Source organism: Prosopis cineraria, unplaced genomic scaffold (assembly GCF_029017545.1).
Source record: "Prosopis cineraria cultivar Desert tree isolate PC_DT_omini unplaced genomic scaffold, ASM2901754v1 PC1, whole genome shotgun sequence".
Taxonomy (NCBI): domain Eukaryota; kingdom Viridiplantae; phylum Streptophyta; class Magnoliopsida; order Fabales; family Fabaceae; genus Prosopis; species Prosopis cineraria.
The window spans coordinates 44,763,813-44,783,945 of record NW_026555332.1 but is presented as its reverse complement, the minus strand read 5'-3'; the positions used below and the strand labels follow the sequence as shown (position 1 = coordinate 44,783,945).

Here is a 20,133-nt window from a genome sequence, read left to right as displayed (position 1 = left end):
AAAAATTATTCTATCTTAAAATAAATATAAAATAATTTATTCAATAAAAAACACTTTAAAAAAATAGTTATCTCTTAAAATATTAAAAATATTAAATCTTTTAAAAATTACCTCATATTTTTAAAATGAGTGCGTGTTTATATAAAAAATTAAAATGGAGTGCAGCATTGGTTGCCAAATTCATGCCCGTGAGTCAAACAACGCCGATTGGCCAATGAGCTAGGACAAAGGAGCTGACCTCACCCACCGTTAGTTATTTTATTTATAAATTACTTCTTATACTCTCTTTATTTAAAAATATAAAATATTTTTAATTAAATTTTATCTTTTAATAAAATAATTATATATTTTTAAATTAATTTTATTTTTTATATTTATTCTTATTAAACACTCTAAAATAAATATAAAGTCACTGTTAATAAGAGTATTTTTTAAAAAAAGATAATAATTACATCTCGAAAGACTAAAAGTATCTAATATTTTTTGAACATTTAACTCTTTAAAAAATATTTTATATTTTTAAATAGAGAGAGTATATTTTACAAGAATCAAGCAAAATTTTAAAATTTATTAAGTTTATCAGCAAATTTAATAAATTATTAATTTTTTATTAAATATATATATTTTAATAACACATTTTTTTTAGCATTCAATAAAAAATAAAAGGAAGAATTTGAGAAAAAATTTATTGATATAACTTATAAAAAAAAATTCTTTATCCACCTTATAAACAGAACTAAAGGAAATAAAAGATAAAACAAAGTTTAACAAATATTGTTACGATTCTTAACAGGGGATGAAGAATGGTCGCTGTAGTTATATCTTTAAAGTTATTAAAAAAATGTAACATTTTAATTTTATTATTCTTTACAATTAATAATCACAATAAGTTACATTATAAGAATTCAAATGACAATATATAAACAAGAGGTACAATTGAAAAAAAAACGTATTAATTACTCTAATTTCATCTTATATCAAGAATAATTTTTTTTAAGCTTCATCTTATAGTAAGGATCGGAAAAGGCAGTAATAAAAAAAATAAGAGAGAAGATAAGCTAAAGTTTTCTTTAGTTATTAATTTATGGTGTGTTTTGATTAATGGAGATTTAAATTTGGATCCAATTCCTTACTTGTACATACAGAAATCATTTCTTATTATATTTTTTATAATTTTGATATCTTCAAATCTCTCAATCTCTTTATGTTCTCACTTATTGATACCTTAATGACTATCATATTTTACTTTATTTCTCATTCTTGTCTTTCATTGATTGAAAAATAAAGGCAGACTTGTCATTTTTCATTTTCATTTTAAATCTTAACTTATCTCTCTTATTCCTTTGAAATTTTTTAAACTTCCCAAACAAAGAATTTTAAATGTAATATTTGAAATATAAAATTTTAAATCTAAAATTGAAGTTCACAAATTCAAATATTACTTAATGAATTTTAGGGTTAATATGCAATTTGAAACTAAATTATAGATTTAGAGGTGATTTAAATCCTAAACTTTTAATACATACATTTTAAACCTTAAACAATTAAAGCTAAGGCAATTTTGCCTGTATTGTTAAATTTGAACAAATGTTCATCAAAATAGGGTTTAATGTGTGATTTTCACCAAATGAGAGTAGAAGAAAGGGGGGGAGTGAAATTTGATAAAAATTGCACATCAGACCTCACTTTTTTTAAAAAAAAAACTAACCAATGTTTGTTGAAATTTAACAATGGGGTTAATTATTTAAAATTCAAAATGTATCTTTTAAAAATTCAGTATTCAAATCGTCTATGAACCTATAATTGAAGGTTCAAATTACATATTAACCCATGAATTTTACTAGTGGTTAGAGAAACAATTATTGTAAATGTTAAAATTACCCCCGCAATCACTATGAATGTACGGTTTTCTTGTTTTTTAAACAGAAGTTTAGGTGAGTGGTACTTTGTAAGCTCACTGTATATCCATGGCTTTCATTTCATCCTTTGTCAGCTAAAAATATAAGTCCTCCAATTTAAAAACAACTTAAAGCATATGATAAGTACTACTTTCATATTTAAATGTTAGCAAATTTTAACCAACTTATATATATATAGTTTAAAAAATTGGTCCAACATAATAATTATGTCTAAAATTTAAAAAATTGAACCAAGTGACCATTATAATTAATTTTTAATATGTGGAGGAATCGGGTTTATCCTGTAAAAATAACTATGATTTTATGATGACTAATTTAAAATATATGATAAATATTTTTTAAATTTTGTAGTTTTGTTTATAAAAATAATGAAATATATTCTAATAATTTCTCCTGCAATAAACGATGGAGGCAATGAATAAACAATATATAAATATAAGATAATAGGTGCGAGGAGCACAAAATTAAAAAGCGTTTCAAATTGTGAGGGAACAAAGGATTTCCATTTAATTGTTGCACGGTCGCCCATAAAATTTTCAAAATAATACTAAATTTATCTCAAATTATAAGATATTTTTTGAGGAGATTTATAATCCTAAAATGTAAGACACTTTGACAAACATAAAATTTTATTAATAATATTTTTCACATTATACTCTCTTTCTTTAATATTATTTCATAAATGGGGTATTAAATGTAAAGTATTTTTGAAAGTTTATATTTTTATTTTGAAAAATAAAGTTATAAATATATTTAATGAACTTTATTGATATATGTGATTTCTAGTGTTCTCTCTAACATTACCAAATACATAGGACACAAGACACAAGACAACATTATGATAACTAAAATTTATTCAATTCTTTATATATGGTTATCATAACATAAGTTTTAGAGAATTATTTAAGAAAATGGGATCCTAAAAAACCCTTTTTGAAAAGTCTTTTGAGCTCAAATTATAATTTAAAATAATTTATATAAGATAGAGAAAGCATGAAAATTAATAACTCTTAAAAACAACAATGGAACATTTTGTAAACTTCTAGAAATTATACTGTCTGCCATAGTACAAGCAACACCTGCGGCAGTAGATGACACAGAGACACCACGTCCCTCTCTATACAATGTGCAATGACTTTTAGTTATATATTTAATTATTTCAATTTAAAAATAAAAATTAAATTTAATATTCATAAGAAAATTATTTAATATTTTATTTTTTCTTTATTTTAAGTTCATTTTCATGAATAAAATAATATTTTATTAAAAATATAATGTAAAAAATAGTTTAAATAAAATATAAATATTTTTAACATATTAATAATTAAAAATAAAATTTAATATATATGTGCGTATATTTTTATAATATATTGTTTGATATATTTACGTAGTTAAAAATATATATTTAATTTCTCATATAATGACTACGGGTACCGTTCAATTCAACTGATAAAGAAGGAGAGTATAAGACTTAGAAGGTAAGAGATTAAGGATTCAAGTCTTAGCTTTGGCAAAAACATAATAAATATGTGATATGGTAAGGAGTAAGTGATATGGCACACAGTGAACAACGACATGTCATAAGTTTTCGCACATGTTGGGGGTAATTGGACACAAATAGTAAGTGATATGACAGTTGATGAGGTATGAGATTGTTGGCGACATATCACAAGTTAACGCACATATGACGAGTGATATGGTATCACCATTTTTAAATATAAGCATATTTAACAAAGGACTAATCCCTCACTAAAGTTATCAAATTTTAAATAGTATTAGTGAGGAATTAGTAAGAGTTATGGTCCTCGCTAAAAATTAGTAAGGAACTGAATTCCTCTATAATTAATGAGGGAATTATGATCCCTTATTAAATTTAGTAAATCCTTTTTTAGTTATAAATTTAGCAAGGAACAAAATTCCTTGCTAAGACATAATTTAACAAGAGAAAATGGCATTTAGATAATTTCATTTTTCTAGCAGTGAATATATAACAAAAATTAAAAATAAATTAAAATAAAATTGAAAATAACATTGAAATTAAATAATAATTAAACATATAAATTAAAAATTAAAAAAAAGGAAAGGAATCATACCTGGACGGAGAGAAAAGATGGAGGAGGAGGAAGACTGACGCACAAGGGGGGAGGTGAGGAGGCAAAGGATTGAGAAGAGGGGAATCGAGATGGGGGAGGAGTTAGGGGACTGAGACTGAAGGAGGAAAGTGGAGGGAGGGGAATGAGACTGAGGGTGGGAAGTAGGGGGAGGAGGTTGAGATGGAGGGAGAGAGAAAAGGGGGGAAGGTCCACGACAGAGGAAGAGGGAAGTGGCGAGGGTTGCAAGGGAAGACAAAGAAACAAATAGAAAAGAGGTGCATTTTTTTTTTTGTAAATTTCAAACAGTTTCAACAACGAGTGAAGTGGCACCTGCTGTTGAAAGTATTATATTTTATTTTTTAATTTTAAAAACTTTTAATAATAAGCAAAATTTCACTTGCTGTTAAAAGTATTTTCTATTGCAGTCTAGTTTGAACTCAATGTTGAAAGTCCTACAATTACAACAAATATTACAAAAAATGGCACTGCATCTACTTTTAGCAGCGGGTGTTTTTTTAACCAATGTAAAAAGTCTCCTATAAAAGACAAATTCTATATTAGTGATTACTATAAAATTGCTCATATATGATGCTTCTTATTAAATGATTATGTGTAAAAGTAACTATCTACTATATTGACATAGGTTGGCAGTTATTTTCAAAACTGTCCTATACGTACTTCAGAATTTTAAACTTTTTAATATCAAATGCATACCGTCCACAATATATTTAACATATTGATCATTTGTGTGTGACAACTGTTCAATATCGGGTCTTAAATCCCCAGTTCTTGTCTCCTCTCCGCCCTTTGTAATCCTCTCTCTTCTCACGTTCTCTCCTCTCTTCTCATGTGCCTTCTGGATTCATTGCTGGCATAATCCTCACTTTCTCTCTTTTCTGTAGTTATTGTCATTGCCTTTTTTAATCCTTTTATCTCCCTCATTATCTTATACTCTTTCCAGTCCTATTTATAAGATATTTTTTAAAAATAATTTTTAGTCCAAAATATAGGACATTAAATTACTTTTTTTAATTTTGTCCTTTTTTTATTAGCGTGAAGATCTTTAATATAGTTGTATTATTATTTAAAGTTAAGGATAAAAATGAAAGTACCTTTCACTTTAATTTTTATGATATTAAGAAAAAAAAACTAACTTATCTTAAGATATGTAAAATGATTGAAAGTATTTTATAATAAAGATCGGATGGAGTATACTTCAACCAATCTTATTCACTTACTTCTTTTAAAAAATATAAGGTACTTTGAGTTTTTTAAGGTACAATTAATAAAATTTTTTCAAAAATATCCTGAATTAGGAGTAAGTAATAAAATTTTTTGATTGAAACACCCTATTGACAATGATAAAAATGGAAAGAATATATAATTTTAAAAACAATTAATTAACTTGTTCAAACATGTAATTTAATTAAAAATGCTTTATAATATTGTGCCAAAAAAAGTGCTTTATAATATTGAATGTGGAGAGTAAACAGAAATAGTTAAAAAAAAAAGTTCAACAAAGAGGCAGGAGAACGAGATCTTACAAAATCAAAAATGAAGAAAGCATACTCTTAAATTAACTCTTACGTGTAAGAGTGGGGAGGATGATTTAGGCCTAACTGGCAACCCCCACCAAAAAAAAAAACAATGAATAGTAATTAGACAGTTTTTTGTGTGTAACAGAGTTGAAATTAAAGAATTTAAAATAAATATCATTAACACAATTGATATCGATACATTTGAGATGGCTAAATTTTTAAAATTTTTTCTATTCAATCATTTTTTTTCTTAGATATTTTATTTGTACACATATTGCCTTTGTCTAAATTTAATGCTAATATTTTAAATTATTAAACCTTTTTAATATTTATGAATATTATAAATATAAGTATTAAAAGGTCAGAAAGAAGAAAAGGATTTGTGCCTAAAATGCATAAGAAAGCACACTCTTATCTTTTACTCACCAAGAAGGAAAGAGATATATTTTTTCTTTTATATGTATGAATTTGTGGTCAAAGAATTGAATATGTTTTGTCCTTCTAATTGTTTTCATCTCGCTTCTTTGATGTGAAAAGACAAAGAGTTGCCGCTTATCTTGTCAGCATGAAATGTATGGTGAAACATGCATAGTTTGAAGAGCCAACCATAAGATAAGGATTGATGATCCAAATTAAATTTAATCTTCTTTTTATTTCTTTTGTTTCTCTTTACGGATAATATTTATGAAGGATAGTTGATGAGAATTGATTGATATTGAGTACAGTGAATTAGGAAAATACATGAAAAATAGAAAAAGAAATTAAATCTCATTGATCAAGAAAATTGAAAAGGCATGGGAAAGTACAATAAATGCAGAAAGATAGCCGAATGAGGTTAATGCTAACAAAGTAACAATCAGAGAAATTTGAAAATGGGATTACTCTTGAATTAATGCTCTTATGAAAGTAAATTGAAAATGCATGAAAAATAAAAAAATAAATTAAATCTCATGATCAGGAAAATTGAGAAGGAATGGGAAAGAATAACGAATGGAGAAAGACAATCAGATGAAATTAATGCTAATGATTATAAAAATTTAAAAAGGAGATTGCTTTGGAATCAATGCTTCCGTGAAAGTAGACTAAAAATACATGAAAAATAAAAAAATAAATTAAATTTCATTAATTTTTTGACCAGTAATTAAATCTCATTAATGAATCTAGATAAATTTTTATATTAATATTAGCCTAAAATTTATTAACTAATGAAAATTAATTTTCTTAGTCCATTAGATTGAAGCTAAAGGATTTGTATATATATAGATTGATGATGATTGATATTGAGACATTAATAAATAGAGCAGGCTAACATGGCGTCGGATATAAATAAATAAATAAATTTTCCATGTAGGATGAGTGGCCGACAAAAAGAAACTACGGAAAAATAAATAATTTATGGGGGAGAGTGACGGATTGTGAAATTTTATTAATGTAAAAACAGATGGCCAGGTTGGGGGGAGGGCGCCCTAGATTTGGCAGAATCTAATGCCAAAATGTTAATTATAACATCAATTCGATTAAGAAATAGGGAAATTTGCAAATTGCGGCCGCCCAACATTTCCTAATCCAAAACTTAAATCGGCTTTAGCATCAGTGTGTCAGGAGGCAGCGTGCTTATTTTGTGAATTGTGATTGGCAGAGGGACCCCACTCAGACTCGAACGCTGCTTCTGGAATCTTGACCTGGAACGCTAATTACAGGCAACCACATGAGTAAGACATTGCATAAAATCGTCAACATCAAACATTATTAATGATGATCTTATAGTAATTAATTGTATTTATCCACGCATCCATTGCATTAATGGCACCACTCTGGATTCATTTCAATACCTTGTATCTGCCCTTGTGCCTTTCTTTATTCTTCTATATGGCGTACATATGTAGCAGCTCCAGCCTACAGCACCTGCAATTCAGAATCCACCTCACGCTACTCTTACATCTTACTACTTTGCAATTAATTTGTTCAAAACGATTAATATAAGCATTATTACTGCTTTTAATTTTATCGAGTTTTGATTTTGTCGTCCCAAACTTCAACCCACCTCGGTTTTCTGCCTCCTACGATGATTATTGTGTCTAAGCTTCTCCTCGAGAAGTTGGTCCGACCCACGGATTTCTCTCTGACGGGTTTTGCTTCTTCGGGAGAAGATCAGATCAAGATGAATAATTAATTCCCGTATTCATTGAGAATTGCTGGTTAATTAGTCTCCCACTAACGGTGTTTTTGATCCATCCAAGGTCTCCCAACTCTGCGGCTATCATCAGCATTTTTTTTGAAATTTGACTCCAATTTCATCAATCCTGCGTTAGAATTACACCACCATCAGCGTTGCTTAACGCAACAACCATAAGTCATCCCATCAACACTACTTTGCCTTGTTCCTTCTTTCCTTGCCGTGAAGCCATCCGCAACCTACAATTCCCTGCTACTTTGGACAGGAGGGAGCAATATTAAACGTGAAAAGATGATATTAATTAGTTTAAAGACGATTAGTTAACTTTTTAAGGATATATATAATTATTAAAAATGTCATTATTTTTTAAGATTTGATTAAATATCATTGGTAAAATAATATTTTAATTATTGCTGGAGCTGTCAAAGGCGACGGTCTAGCATTGTTGGCCAGTCAAAGGGGGCTGGTCGAGCTTGTCAAAGTGCATTTTGGTATCTTCAGAGTGAGCTCAAATTACCAACAAAATCCGAAAAGGACTTGTTTATCAATGAATTTCTTACATCTAGATTTGTTTATCTATTAACCAGTCAGGATGTGATTTCTAAGCATCGCTTCGTGACTGGGTAAAAAAAAAAAAAAAGGACATCATTACTGAATACTTTTAGCAAGTACATTCAATTTATACAATAAGGTCTATACATTACACAAAGTTTGCTGTAACTTACATGATTCAACTTAGTAATAGTGTTATTATGATTAAAAAAAGAGGGATTATTCTTGTTTCTTGTGACGTAATTATATATACACAAATTTGTTGACTTTTTATTGTATATTTTTTATGCATTTATGTATTGCATCTTATCTTTTAATGGTTGACGTAAAATATAATTAATTAACTTTTCTTACAGACATAACCAAATGATGATGATAAATTAAATAAAATGGACAATAATTTTCTCGCAAATTGTATATTTTCTATATTGAAATGTATATTTTTGTAAAGTCTAACATATACTTAGGTTCATAAAAAAAAAGTTTAACAAAATCTTAAGTGTTAATGAATTTTATAATATATATATATATATATATATAAGTACTACTTATATGTGTAGACAAATTAAGTTTTTGTTAAAAGTACTACTTATATGTCTAGACAAATTTTAATCAAGTTGAACACGTTAGAAATAAGCAAGAACAACATAAAAATCCCTCTAAAATGTAAAAATGAAAATTTTTCTCAAGTTTGCTAGGACCTTTATGACATTAATGTCTTTTATAAAATGACTATAATGCCCTCAATTTAAAATAAAAAATAAATGGATTAATGATTAAAAAAATTACAGAACAAATTTATTATTTGCTATCCTGTTTTAGTCATTGTAAAAAAAAAAGTCATTATTTTATACTTCAATGATTAAAAACTTTGTAGAGAGGAAAGTTGTGACTACGTATCCCATTTTAGTCATTGCAAAAAGAAAAATTGTCATTATTTAAACTAAAGCAATTACTAACATTTATAATACTGTGACTTTAATGATTAAAAAAATTTTCAAAAAAAAAGTTGTAATTACTTATTCTATTTTAGTCATTGTAAAAAAAATTATTATTTAAATTAAAATAGTTATTGCTATTTACAACACTTAAATTTTAATGATTAAAAAATTTACAAAAGTAATCACTAATATTTACTATATTTGGGGCATTATAGTAATTTTACACAATATCTTAATGTCATAAAGGTTGAAAAAGAACTTGAAAAGAATTATTATGTCGCGTAAGACCTCATTATCATTTATACATTTCAAGAAATTTTTTTTATTTTTTTCCTAGAAATAAATAGATAAATAAATATTTCAGTTAAACTATTAATTATGAATAGAAGTCGTCTGGATGGAGAGAAATGTAGAAAGCAAAGATAACAGCGACTTAGTGAACAAATTGAATCGAAGGGTTAAACAAAAGAACTATTGCTGGGAAGCAATCTTCTAATTGGATCAATGGAAATTGGAAATGCCAAGATATTTGACTATATCCTATTTTCCCAATCAAATGACGCATCTGAATCTCTGAATTTGCTAGATTTTGTGGCCTCCAGGGTATGCCGGAAGGTAGTGTAGAGAGAGAGAGGGAGGGAGGGAGAGAGAGAGAGAGTGCGTGTGTGTGTGTCTATTTTAGTTTCACACTCGGTAAATGCTCGAGTTCATGCATACACTCCACCTCTCACGGCGGCGGAATCTCATTGGTGTTATGCAAAATTCCTTTTCAAGGTACAGTTATGTTACTCAGCCCCCCAAACATGTCCGCTAATTATGTAGATTTCCCTCTTCCATTACACTATTAGTATTTTTATATAATATTTCATCGATATATTTAGCCATAATTAAATTAAAATATTTTGGTTATATATTAACTCTTCACTTATAAAAATAAAAATAATACTTAATTAGAATTTATATTATATCAGATAAATTGTTTTTGGGTATGTAAAACATATAATTTTTAAGATATTTACAAAATTACACCCTATTTTTATTTGCGAATATTTTATTAGTTATAACAGTATTTTCAAAAAGTATAAATTGAGATAAATTGAGATGTGTGTGTGTGTTAATTTTTAAAAATCCCCCAACATAGACCTAGAGCTTATCCAGGCATATTTTGTCAAACAGTACTTTCTTTTGTCCTGTTTATAAGTTATTTTTTACATGTTTCACTTAAATTAAGAAAAATTTTAAATCTCATTAATTTTTTCTTAAAATTTAACAAGTTTAATATTTACTTTTACCCTTAATAAATTTTCTTAAATCTCATTATTGATATTTTTGTTCAAAACACTTAATAGAAATAAAAATGTAAAGAAGATAATTGAAAATTGATAGGGTGTCCTATTATCAAATTTTTCATTCTTCTTATAAGACCAAACAAATAATGGTTTGTTCGGATACAACATAAAAGACATCCTTGGACTTTGAAGAGAAGAAACCATAGTATGATGCGATGAACCAATTCATTGTTACGTTGTCAATTTGTCATATACCTAAAAAGTACAGTAAATTTATCAAAAGAAAAAAAAGGTGTGGGTGGGGGATGACAAATGTCGTGTCGGCCTATAAATCCTATAAATCCCGGTGAGTTGTGAACCATCATGTATTTTTTATTTCTTAAAATAATAAATCACAGGTTGATGCTCATTGCTTGTTTCATTTATCCAATATTGCTTGTTTCATTTATCCAATATTTTATCATTCAACTTGGGTCTGCACCTTATCCTCTATGAGAATATTATTATATTATAATTGCACGGTTCTCCATTTTAAATTTAGCAATTTGATCACCAGTTTATACTATTTCCGATGGAATGGCTATTTCTATTTGCATTCAGTGAACAAGCAGCATCTTACTTAACATATTATTAAATTCTCGAATCTTAGAACGCTGGCACAAAACCAAATTCTATCATGCATCCCAAATAAAAAATTCATCTGTTAAAATTTAAAATATTCAGTATTTTGCTATATATATATATAACAAAAAATTTTAAATTTTCTGCTTTCTTTCAGCGAGACCCACCTAAGCTTGATAAAAAGAAAAGAGAAAAGAAAAGAAAGAACAAGAAGAAAAAATTGAATAAACCCAAGCACTTTGAGACTAAAAAGAAAAGTACAAGGCCAAATAAAAAACTATAAACAGAAGTAGTAAAGAAAATATTATATCAGGAAACATTTAACAAAATGATTTAAACTATTTTGGTAGAGTATATTATTTTTAAGTATATTTTGATATAAGAAATCTAACACTTGAGATTGTTTTCTTTTTTTTTTGTTTGGAAACCGAAGAAGAATACTTAATTGATCTGGACACGATCACATATCAGATCTGCAATTGGAGTCAGCGCAACCTCTACTTGGACGAAATTAAAGCAGCCAAGACGTCCACAGCGGCTAAATGTGGATTGAAAACCAGAGGCTTAAAACGTGTTACGGTACAATGAACATGTGTTCAAACTATGCTATAAAAATATTTTTGTGTTCGTGGGGCAACGGATATATTTGTGGGTGAAGAATCAGGTCATCATGTTTTGATCCAACTTGTGATCTGTTACGAAATGCACACCCACTGTTGCTTCACTATCCCAATCATATCTTTTCATGAATTAATCAATCCAACTGTATGGCTGCTATGAAAGGAGACACTTCCTGTACCTTTATTTGAGTAAAAAGCACCTGACATACGTGAAAAAGTATACTTTAAAGCTACCATTCCTTTTCTTTCTCCCAATATAGTATTGCTTTTGACTCGGTCACCAAGGCCAGGAGACATTTCTTGTGATGGATATTCAAAATTTAAACACGCCATGTCACCAGCAAATGTAAACTTGAGCACTGCACACATACAAAAATTAATAAAATCATGACAAGGAAACATGCATGTGTGCTTTGGCCTTTGGGCCACGCCGATATCAATGACGAATACACTCAATTCTAATTTTCCAATGTGTATTAGGCTCAAATTAAAATAATAGAGCTAGCTCGTAAATAAAAGACGACGACAAGGATAATAAATATGAAATTCATGTTGATGGATGGGGAAAAAATAATGAAAACTATGTTCTCGTAATCCCCCAATAGATTCAAATTCAGTAATAATATTGAAAACTGAATACATGGTACGCGGACTAAAAGCTTGGATGATGACAAATTAATAACAGGCGGCGTCCAAATACCAAGCAAACACGAGGCGTCCAAAATAGAAAATACCCAAACTAACTAATTATGAACTATTGTATTGTCCACTTGATCATTTGACGCACTTCTATATAAAGTAAGATCATCATCAGTTCACTCCTGTTAACGTTGTATTTTTCACAATGGAGGAACAGATCAGAGGTACTTTTTTTTTTCCCCTTTAACCCAAGATCAGAGGTACTTTCAAATCCCATTTATGCATGCCAATCTACTCCTCTCCTCCTCCTCCTCCTCCTCCTCCTTCTAATAATATATTTGGCTTCAGACTATAGCATCATCTTTGTCCTGAAATTGGTCATTCATTAAGGTTCCATCAACTTCTTCATCCAAAGGACGCAAGGAATTATCTATTCTGTCTGAGTAAAGTAATTTCTTCAATTTTTCTCGCTGTACTCCACTATCTTGCTTTTCATAATGTTTACACAGTTTAACTGAATTCATGGACTATGATTATTTATAATAATCCGTTATACATCTGCTTGAATTTATTAATCAATGTTGAGAATTTAGATCTACTCCCTCCGCTGGCCAAAAACAAAAAAGATCAAATACGAAACTGAGACGAGTTAGGCAATAAATCGTATAGGTTTATAACCGATTCATTAGAATCAAATAAGAAATTCTACAGCTAGCTAGTTCTTTTGTGCCATTTTTGTTTTAAATATTTTATGGTGTTTCCTCGAATTTCAACTAAAAAATTTCTTTGAGCGTTAGATATCGTACACGGCCCCACACACATATATAGGCGAGAATATTAGCAAAACACCTGAAGACATTAAATTATATCTGACAAGTGGTAGGAGTTAACAAATTGGTAGTGTAAGTTATTGTTTTAATGATTTTAAGAAGTTTTTTTATTGAAAAAATGGACGGGTTGAATATTTAATTTTTGATTTGATTGAAAAACAACGAAGAATGTGATCGTTAAAACCCGATTTAAAAGATAAAAGGGGGGCAGAATGGCATTGGCAGAGCGGGAGGATATTACTATACCATCCTCGAGCTGAAGCAAAGGCGGTAAAAGAATGGGCTTTTATTTAGTTATTTAGGCATTAAGTTAGGGAACCTGAGTGAGTTTTTCCCCACTGAAACCAAATCCTGGCACTGTTGGTCCTTTCTTTTCATTCAAATTCTTGTCTTTCCAGATTTACTGAACTGTTCTGCAGTTCTGCTTCTTTACATTTTGCAGCTCAGCGAGGCATTTCAGCAAGGTTCAAGATGCATTGCTCCACAGGTATGAAACAGCACTCCGGCCGCTCTTTCCATTCATCTGTTTCTCTTGTTTAAATCGCTGTGTTATTTAATCTGTCACATCACATGTGCGTATATCTCTTTATGAAAACTTGGAAAACTTCTCGCCCTCTTAAGTGGAAAGCGTTAAAACATGACGAAACGAAGAAAGCTGAGCCGAGATTTATAAAAATTCTTTGCTGCACAAACAGATAAACATTATTCCTACACTTAAATTTAAGGTATTCCATCCAGTCTTAAATATATAGAATATTCCGCGTGTTGGATTATAGAATTCATTTCGAGTAATTTTTATAATTTGAGAAAGTTTAATAATTTTTACACATATTGAGAAAACTAGTTAAAATTAACTGCTTTTATTAAATATGGACATATTTTCATTCATTTTACAAAATTACCTTTCCTCAATAGAGTTTATTCACTATTGTAGTCTTATATATCTCTCTGCATAATTAAGGGTACTTAGAAAAAATCAAGTAATTAATTAACACTCCTAAAAAGTATGTAAAGTCGTTTATATAGAAAGAACCGGAAAAAACAAAAAAAAAAATTCTTACAAAAAGGACAGGAGGAAATAGAATTTAGGATGCATTGCAATATATATATATATATATATATTCCCTGTTTAATTTTTCCCAAAAGACTTTAGAGAATAGAGCCCACTGCCCACCCACCATATTTTAAAAAGTGTAGCTTTAGAAAGACGTTGTCCTTTTTTAAAAAGCTTGAGTTAGTTAACTACCTTTAATTTCTCATTCTAGTCCGTGTGGTCCAATTTATATTATGGAATATAGTATTAATATTCATTAAATTGGATCCTATGATAAAATATAGTTGGCTGTGAAGTTATTAATTCGCAGGACACTTGTAAGTCGTAACTATAGTTAGATGCAATTAATATTCAAGGGACTGACAACTAACAAGCAACTTAGTTTTTTTTATTTTTTTAATAACAAAGTTTTTAAGAGTTTAGCTAAATTATATCGATCCTTCTCTTGTTCTAAAAAATTACAATTGAATTTTCTATAATTTATTATTTATCAATCAAATTTTTCTACAGAATGTGTATTCCTTTCAGGAAGAAGGCTGTTTTTTAATTATTTATTAGTTGGATGGTTTAAGGGTCGCCGTTGATGGGTTAAATATTGAAGAAAGGCATGATAATAACTGATTAATTGATTATTGACTTATAATTGATTTTAATACAAAGATAAAAAGGAGGGAAATCGTTTTTTGATTTTTCAAATTCAAACAACAAGGGAATCGCAGCCCCTCTCTTAACAGGGAAGTGAAAGAACACAATCTTTAGGACTGTGATGTATGTACTATGAAGAGTGGCTGATTTCCTCTCTGATTCTGATTTCAATCCAATACATAATGTAAATAATTTATATTTTTGATAAGTCTTATTTAATTTGAAATATAGGATATGGGTTATTTTTATGCTTATTTTAACCATATCACTACTTCATTATTATTATTATTATTATTATTATTATTATTATTAAAGTACTTATATAAAATGCTTAATAACAATATGACTAAAAAGATGTACTCCCAAAACATTTTTAAGGGATTAAATGTTAAAAAATATAAGATATTTTAAAGTTTTAAAGTGTGATCATTGTTTTTTTTTAAGTGTCTATATAATAAGGAAATTAATTTATATTTACTTTAAAATAAAACGCTCTATTAAATAAGGATAAGTATGAAAAGATAATATTAGTTTAAAAATAATTAACTAATTTATTAAGAGATGAGATTTGATTCAATTAAAAGTATTTTACATTTTTTTATATGAGAGTATAATTTAAAAAAAAAATAAGATAAGACTTTGGTTAACTTTTTTTTAGAATAGTAAAATAGTTACCAACACCATGTATTGTGTGCTGACAGTCTTTGGGGTCTTTTGTATATTTTTTTAATTTTAAAGTATACATTTAATTATTTAATTTTATATAAAATTTTATTTTAATTTTTTAATTTTATAAAGTATCTTTTTAGTCCTTTAATCATAATATTGATAGTTTTATCACACAAAATTTATATATTAAAATTTTAAATATTGATAAAACATTCTCAAATATTGATATATTAAGTTTAATTAAAAATGATTAGTATAGAAAAATAATGATTTGAAACTAATAATATTAGAGATAGAGAACTGAAAATATATTTTATAAAATTAAGGGATCAAATTGAAATTTTATATAAAATTAAAGAATTAAAATATACTTTAACTTTTTTCTAAATAAACATTAAATGTCTTTTTATTTTAAAAAAGAGTCAATAAAACATTGAATTACCGCATTATTCCTCGGCTCGAAAGTCTAGCAACGCTGAGCATTTACATCTTTTTCGTCATTTCAATGTTTCATGTTCGGACACCGTGTTAAATTATCTTTACGCACGTTTTCCCGAAAAATCAGTCTCGAGCTTTTTACTTACCGCTTCTGAAGATCCCACACCCTAATTTTTTCCTGTTCTCGCTAAAAACCCTCTATCTATCCTTCATGGCTCATATGCTTTTCGTTCGTTGCTACCACTATCTTTCGCGAATTATGTTTTGTTTCATAGTTATTCAATCCCCAAATTTTGCCAGTCTTCCTTCAAGGGACATTATTTCTGCAGGGAGATAATAGGCAACGCGAAGATTTCAGCAATTTAGTTATCGAGGTAAATGTGAAATTTCCTTCCTTTTCTAATCTTCAATCTTATTTATATCAGTATTCTGGAGCAAAGGTTACTTTATGGTGAAACGATGGTTGCATCGTTGTTGGTTGATGCCTCCCAGATATTCCAGTTGGAATTTATCCTTATATCAGTTGTATCTGTCTAATTGTTGGTTCTATCTTTAGGTTTCTCACGGTGTTTCTTAATTTAATGGTTCTAGATAAAGGCAATTATAGTACATAAATTTATATATAACCGTTATTTGATTCATGATCAATCTGCCTTCGTCTTCAGGATGACTATAATTTTTTATTGTCTGCCAATATTTGATTTATAAGCATCTGCCAATATTTTAGGTGTTCGTTGAACTCGTATATGTGTCCGATTTAGACGATAGCGAGAAAGCGTCCAAGGACTCAGGTCATATATTCTTAGATTAGAAATATAGTTTTTCAACTTATAAGCTTTTCGGAACTATGATGTTTTTTTTTAAATCTTTTTGGTGTCTTTTTCCACCTCAAATTTTGTTTGAACTTCTTTGTATGATTAATCCTTCCTTTTAATTTTGGAAGTTTTTAACTTCTGATTAATGTAGACTGTTTTTTGAATGAAAATAGTAGTAAAATCATCAAAGATTGCAAACTAATTAAGTCTTTTGTGACAATCTCTAATCATCATCCATCACCTTAAGACTTGATGTAGACTTTTTCAATGTTACATCATTTGAATTCTAATTAGCTGACATATACACTTTATAAGTTTTAAGTCCTCGTCAGCTTACATTTTTCTTTTAAATTTTCTACAATAGGATGTGTGTTTATTTCCACAAGTGCCAGCCTGGTGGAACTACTTGATGAAAAATTGTTATGCTATTTCTGTTTGTGGATTTTAGATACCGAAAATATTGGTCGTGGGACTGTTGTGTATATAGATCAATGATGGGCAGTGTATAATATGTATCATCTTTGTCGAAGCATCTAAGGTTCTTGTATGTTAAAATGAGTTATTTGATGCCATTTGGTATGCATGTATTTTAGAATTCTATGGCATTCATCTAAGATATCTCTATGTATATGTTGGATTTTCCACCAATAATTACAAGATCTCTTATCCTTTTTTATTTGTTTTTAATAGCTTATATAATTGATCACTGATTTGCACACCTGATGTCAAATGCATACATATATACATAAATACGTACGTATGCACATATATAACTTGAATTTTCATCTTTTATCTTCTTGGTCTATACTCAAAAAGAGCGTATGATCAATACCAATTTGACATGATAATGAATATAGCTGAGCGTTAATATGACTAAAGCAAAACTGCTGTTAAACGTAAACACTAAACTTCTCCTCCGTTTGTGCTTTAACCTAAGCGTGGTTGCTGCAGAATTTATAACTACTCATGGGAAGAAATGAGCTATATAAATGTGGAACTAAATGAGGTATGACATTGTTGGTAAATTTTTCATGATATATTGTATCTTGGAAACATAGTTGGAGAGATGTTTTGTCATATACTAGAATCAACTGTCAGTTCCTATGAGTGTGAGAATTGTAGAATACTAGAATGCAGCTAGAATCTTATAATTAGAAGTACAACTTGCTTTCTTCAGCAAACTGTACTTTGCTGTCAGCTCTTACTGTCCAGCAATAGGGCAAACAACTGCACCACTATACTTTTTTGCTTTTGTGCATGTAATTAGTAATATTGAAAAGGAACTACTCATACTGTTATGGCTTGTCTGGTCAAAAAAGAAAAAATACTGTTATGACCTGCAACATTTGTTACTCGAAATTAAACCATTTACAGTTCCTTTTCTCCAATGAGATTAGAATACAACATTTAGTTTATATAATTCCAGTTTCATCTCCATCTTTTCCTTAAGTTCATTGCCATCAAATTTACCGTCCGTGATTGCTACTATTTTGGTGAGGTACGTTTTTTTTCCCCCTACGGTATCAAATGATAGATGTAAACATCCTGTAATTCCTAAGGAGTTCCTTATTATAAACATTTTGTTTAGTTCAGATACAGTGACATACAGTGAAGGTGAATGTAAATAAAAGGCATATTATATTCTTCTTTCTCTCTTCTTTTCGCTCTCTGGAACTCACAAGACCTTTACAATTGAAAACTGTAGACAATCCAAATTTATCGAGTAACTGTTACATTTAAATGTACTGTCTCTGAAGTCTTGAGTAAAATGAAGTATGAAAGAATTTCTGGTTTTATCGTGTCATACACGGAAAGATTTTAGTAGTGAATTCCAAGGTAATTATGTACTTGTCGCTAAATTAATCCTTATATTCTTTTCCTCGGGTATTGTGGACATTTCTGTTTTGATTGCATCCAGATATGTTTTAGGTGCTCTGATTGGAAACCAAAAATTCATGGCCAAGGTGATTAAAATTGCTGATCAATTGGTCATATTTTTTTGGCATGTCTTGTGATCGATGATTTATCTTTTGGGAAGGATTTGAAGCTATTTCAAAAATAGTGCGCGCAAGATGAAGGTCACATTTCGGTTGAAGAAAAGAAATGAAACGAGGAGCCAGCTTTAGAGTTGAAGCGACGCGCAGCTATGGCTTTAGCTGAAGGTGTAATCATTTTAATTAAGTTCTACCTCGTTCCTAAACCCTGCTGTATCAGATGTCAAATTTCTCAACGAGCGCCAATATAAATAGAATGGGAAGGTGGACTTATGATTAACTCTGAAGAGAAAATAACCACAAAATAATTAAAAAAGAGGGATGAAAATAAGATAATGAGGCTCCCTCCACACATAGTAAGTATAAATAGAAGGAAATAATTATGAAACGCGATGAATCATTTGAAGTGGGTTGGGCATGCAGTTTCATCGGATAAGCTGAGAAGTTGCTCCAGATATTCTACACCTAGATCTTCTAGCACCACCACCTCTGATTGCTGTTTGGCTTTGTCTTTCTGGGCTTTTGACGACAGTTTTCTCTGGATGTAGTGTCTCTCTTTGAGGGCTAAAGCAGGCGAACAGCCTTTGCGGCAACCATACCTGATGTCTTGCAAAGACTCCTTCACTTTTTCCACCGGAAAATTCAGAACAGCGTTGTTTCCTCTCATGGTGAATGCAGCTTGGTCGTAAGCAAGGGCAGCTTCCTCCGCGCTCTGAAACGTTCCCAGCCAAACTCTTCTGCCATTCCTGGTAGTATCTCTGATCTCTGCTGCAAATTTCCCCCAAGGTCTCTTCCTCACCCCTATGTATGTTTTTTCCTTACCAGTGTCGGCTTCCGTGACCTGTGAACTCGCCGGCCGTTGTTTTGCCGCCCTGTCAACCATATCGAAGCAAAGACAATCGTGGAAAGGGTCTTCATGAACTTGGTGGCTTGATGAAGAGGCCAAGAAAGCATCGGAGGGGTCTTGCCAAAAGTCCCAATCTGGGCATGGGTGCGGCTGATACGATGGCCAAGACATAGTAGCCAGGGTGGCGCTCTGCTTCTGCAACGGTACGACTTTCATCCCATTATTGTACTTATTTATAGAGCCTAGATCCATGATGCTTATCTTGAATCAGCCCCCACCGCAATTTCTTTATAGCAGGAAACTTAATTATTTAATGCTGCAAGTTTGAATCAATTAAAATTCACTGGTTAAACTTTAATTCAATGCAAATCAATTGTTAAGCATTTAAGATAGTGGTGCGCACATTTCAGAAAAGAGCTCAGTATTGGAGTTATTTCTTAAACCTTATAACTA

At 29.6% G+C, this 20,133-nt stretch overlaps 1 protein-coding gene across 1 annotated transcript; it reads right to left on the bottom strand.

Moving 5' to 3' along the window:
* Positions 1-19,097: 19,097 nt before the first annotated feature.
* On the bottom strand, positions 19,098-19,867 carry LOC129321648 (ethylene-response factor C3-like). The gene has a single exon (XM_054967504.1). The coding sequence runs from the start codon at positions 19,849-19,851 to the stop codon at positions 19,231-19,233; it is 621 nt and encodes a 206-aa protein (XP_054823479.1). The 5' UTR covers positions 19,852-19,867; the 3' UTR covers positions 19,098-19,230.
* Positions 19,868-20,133: the final 266 nt, after the last annotated feature.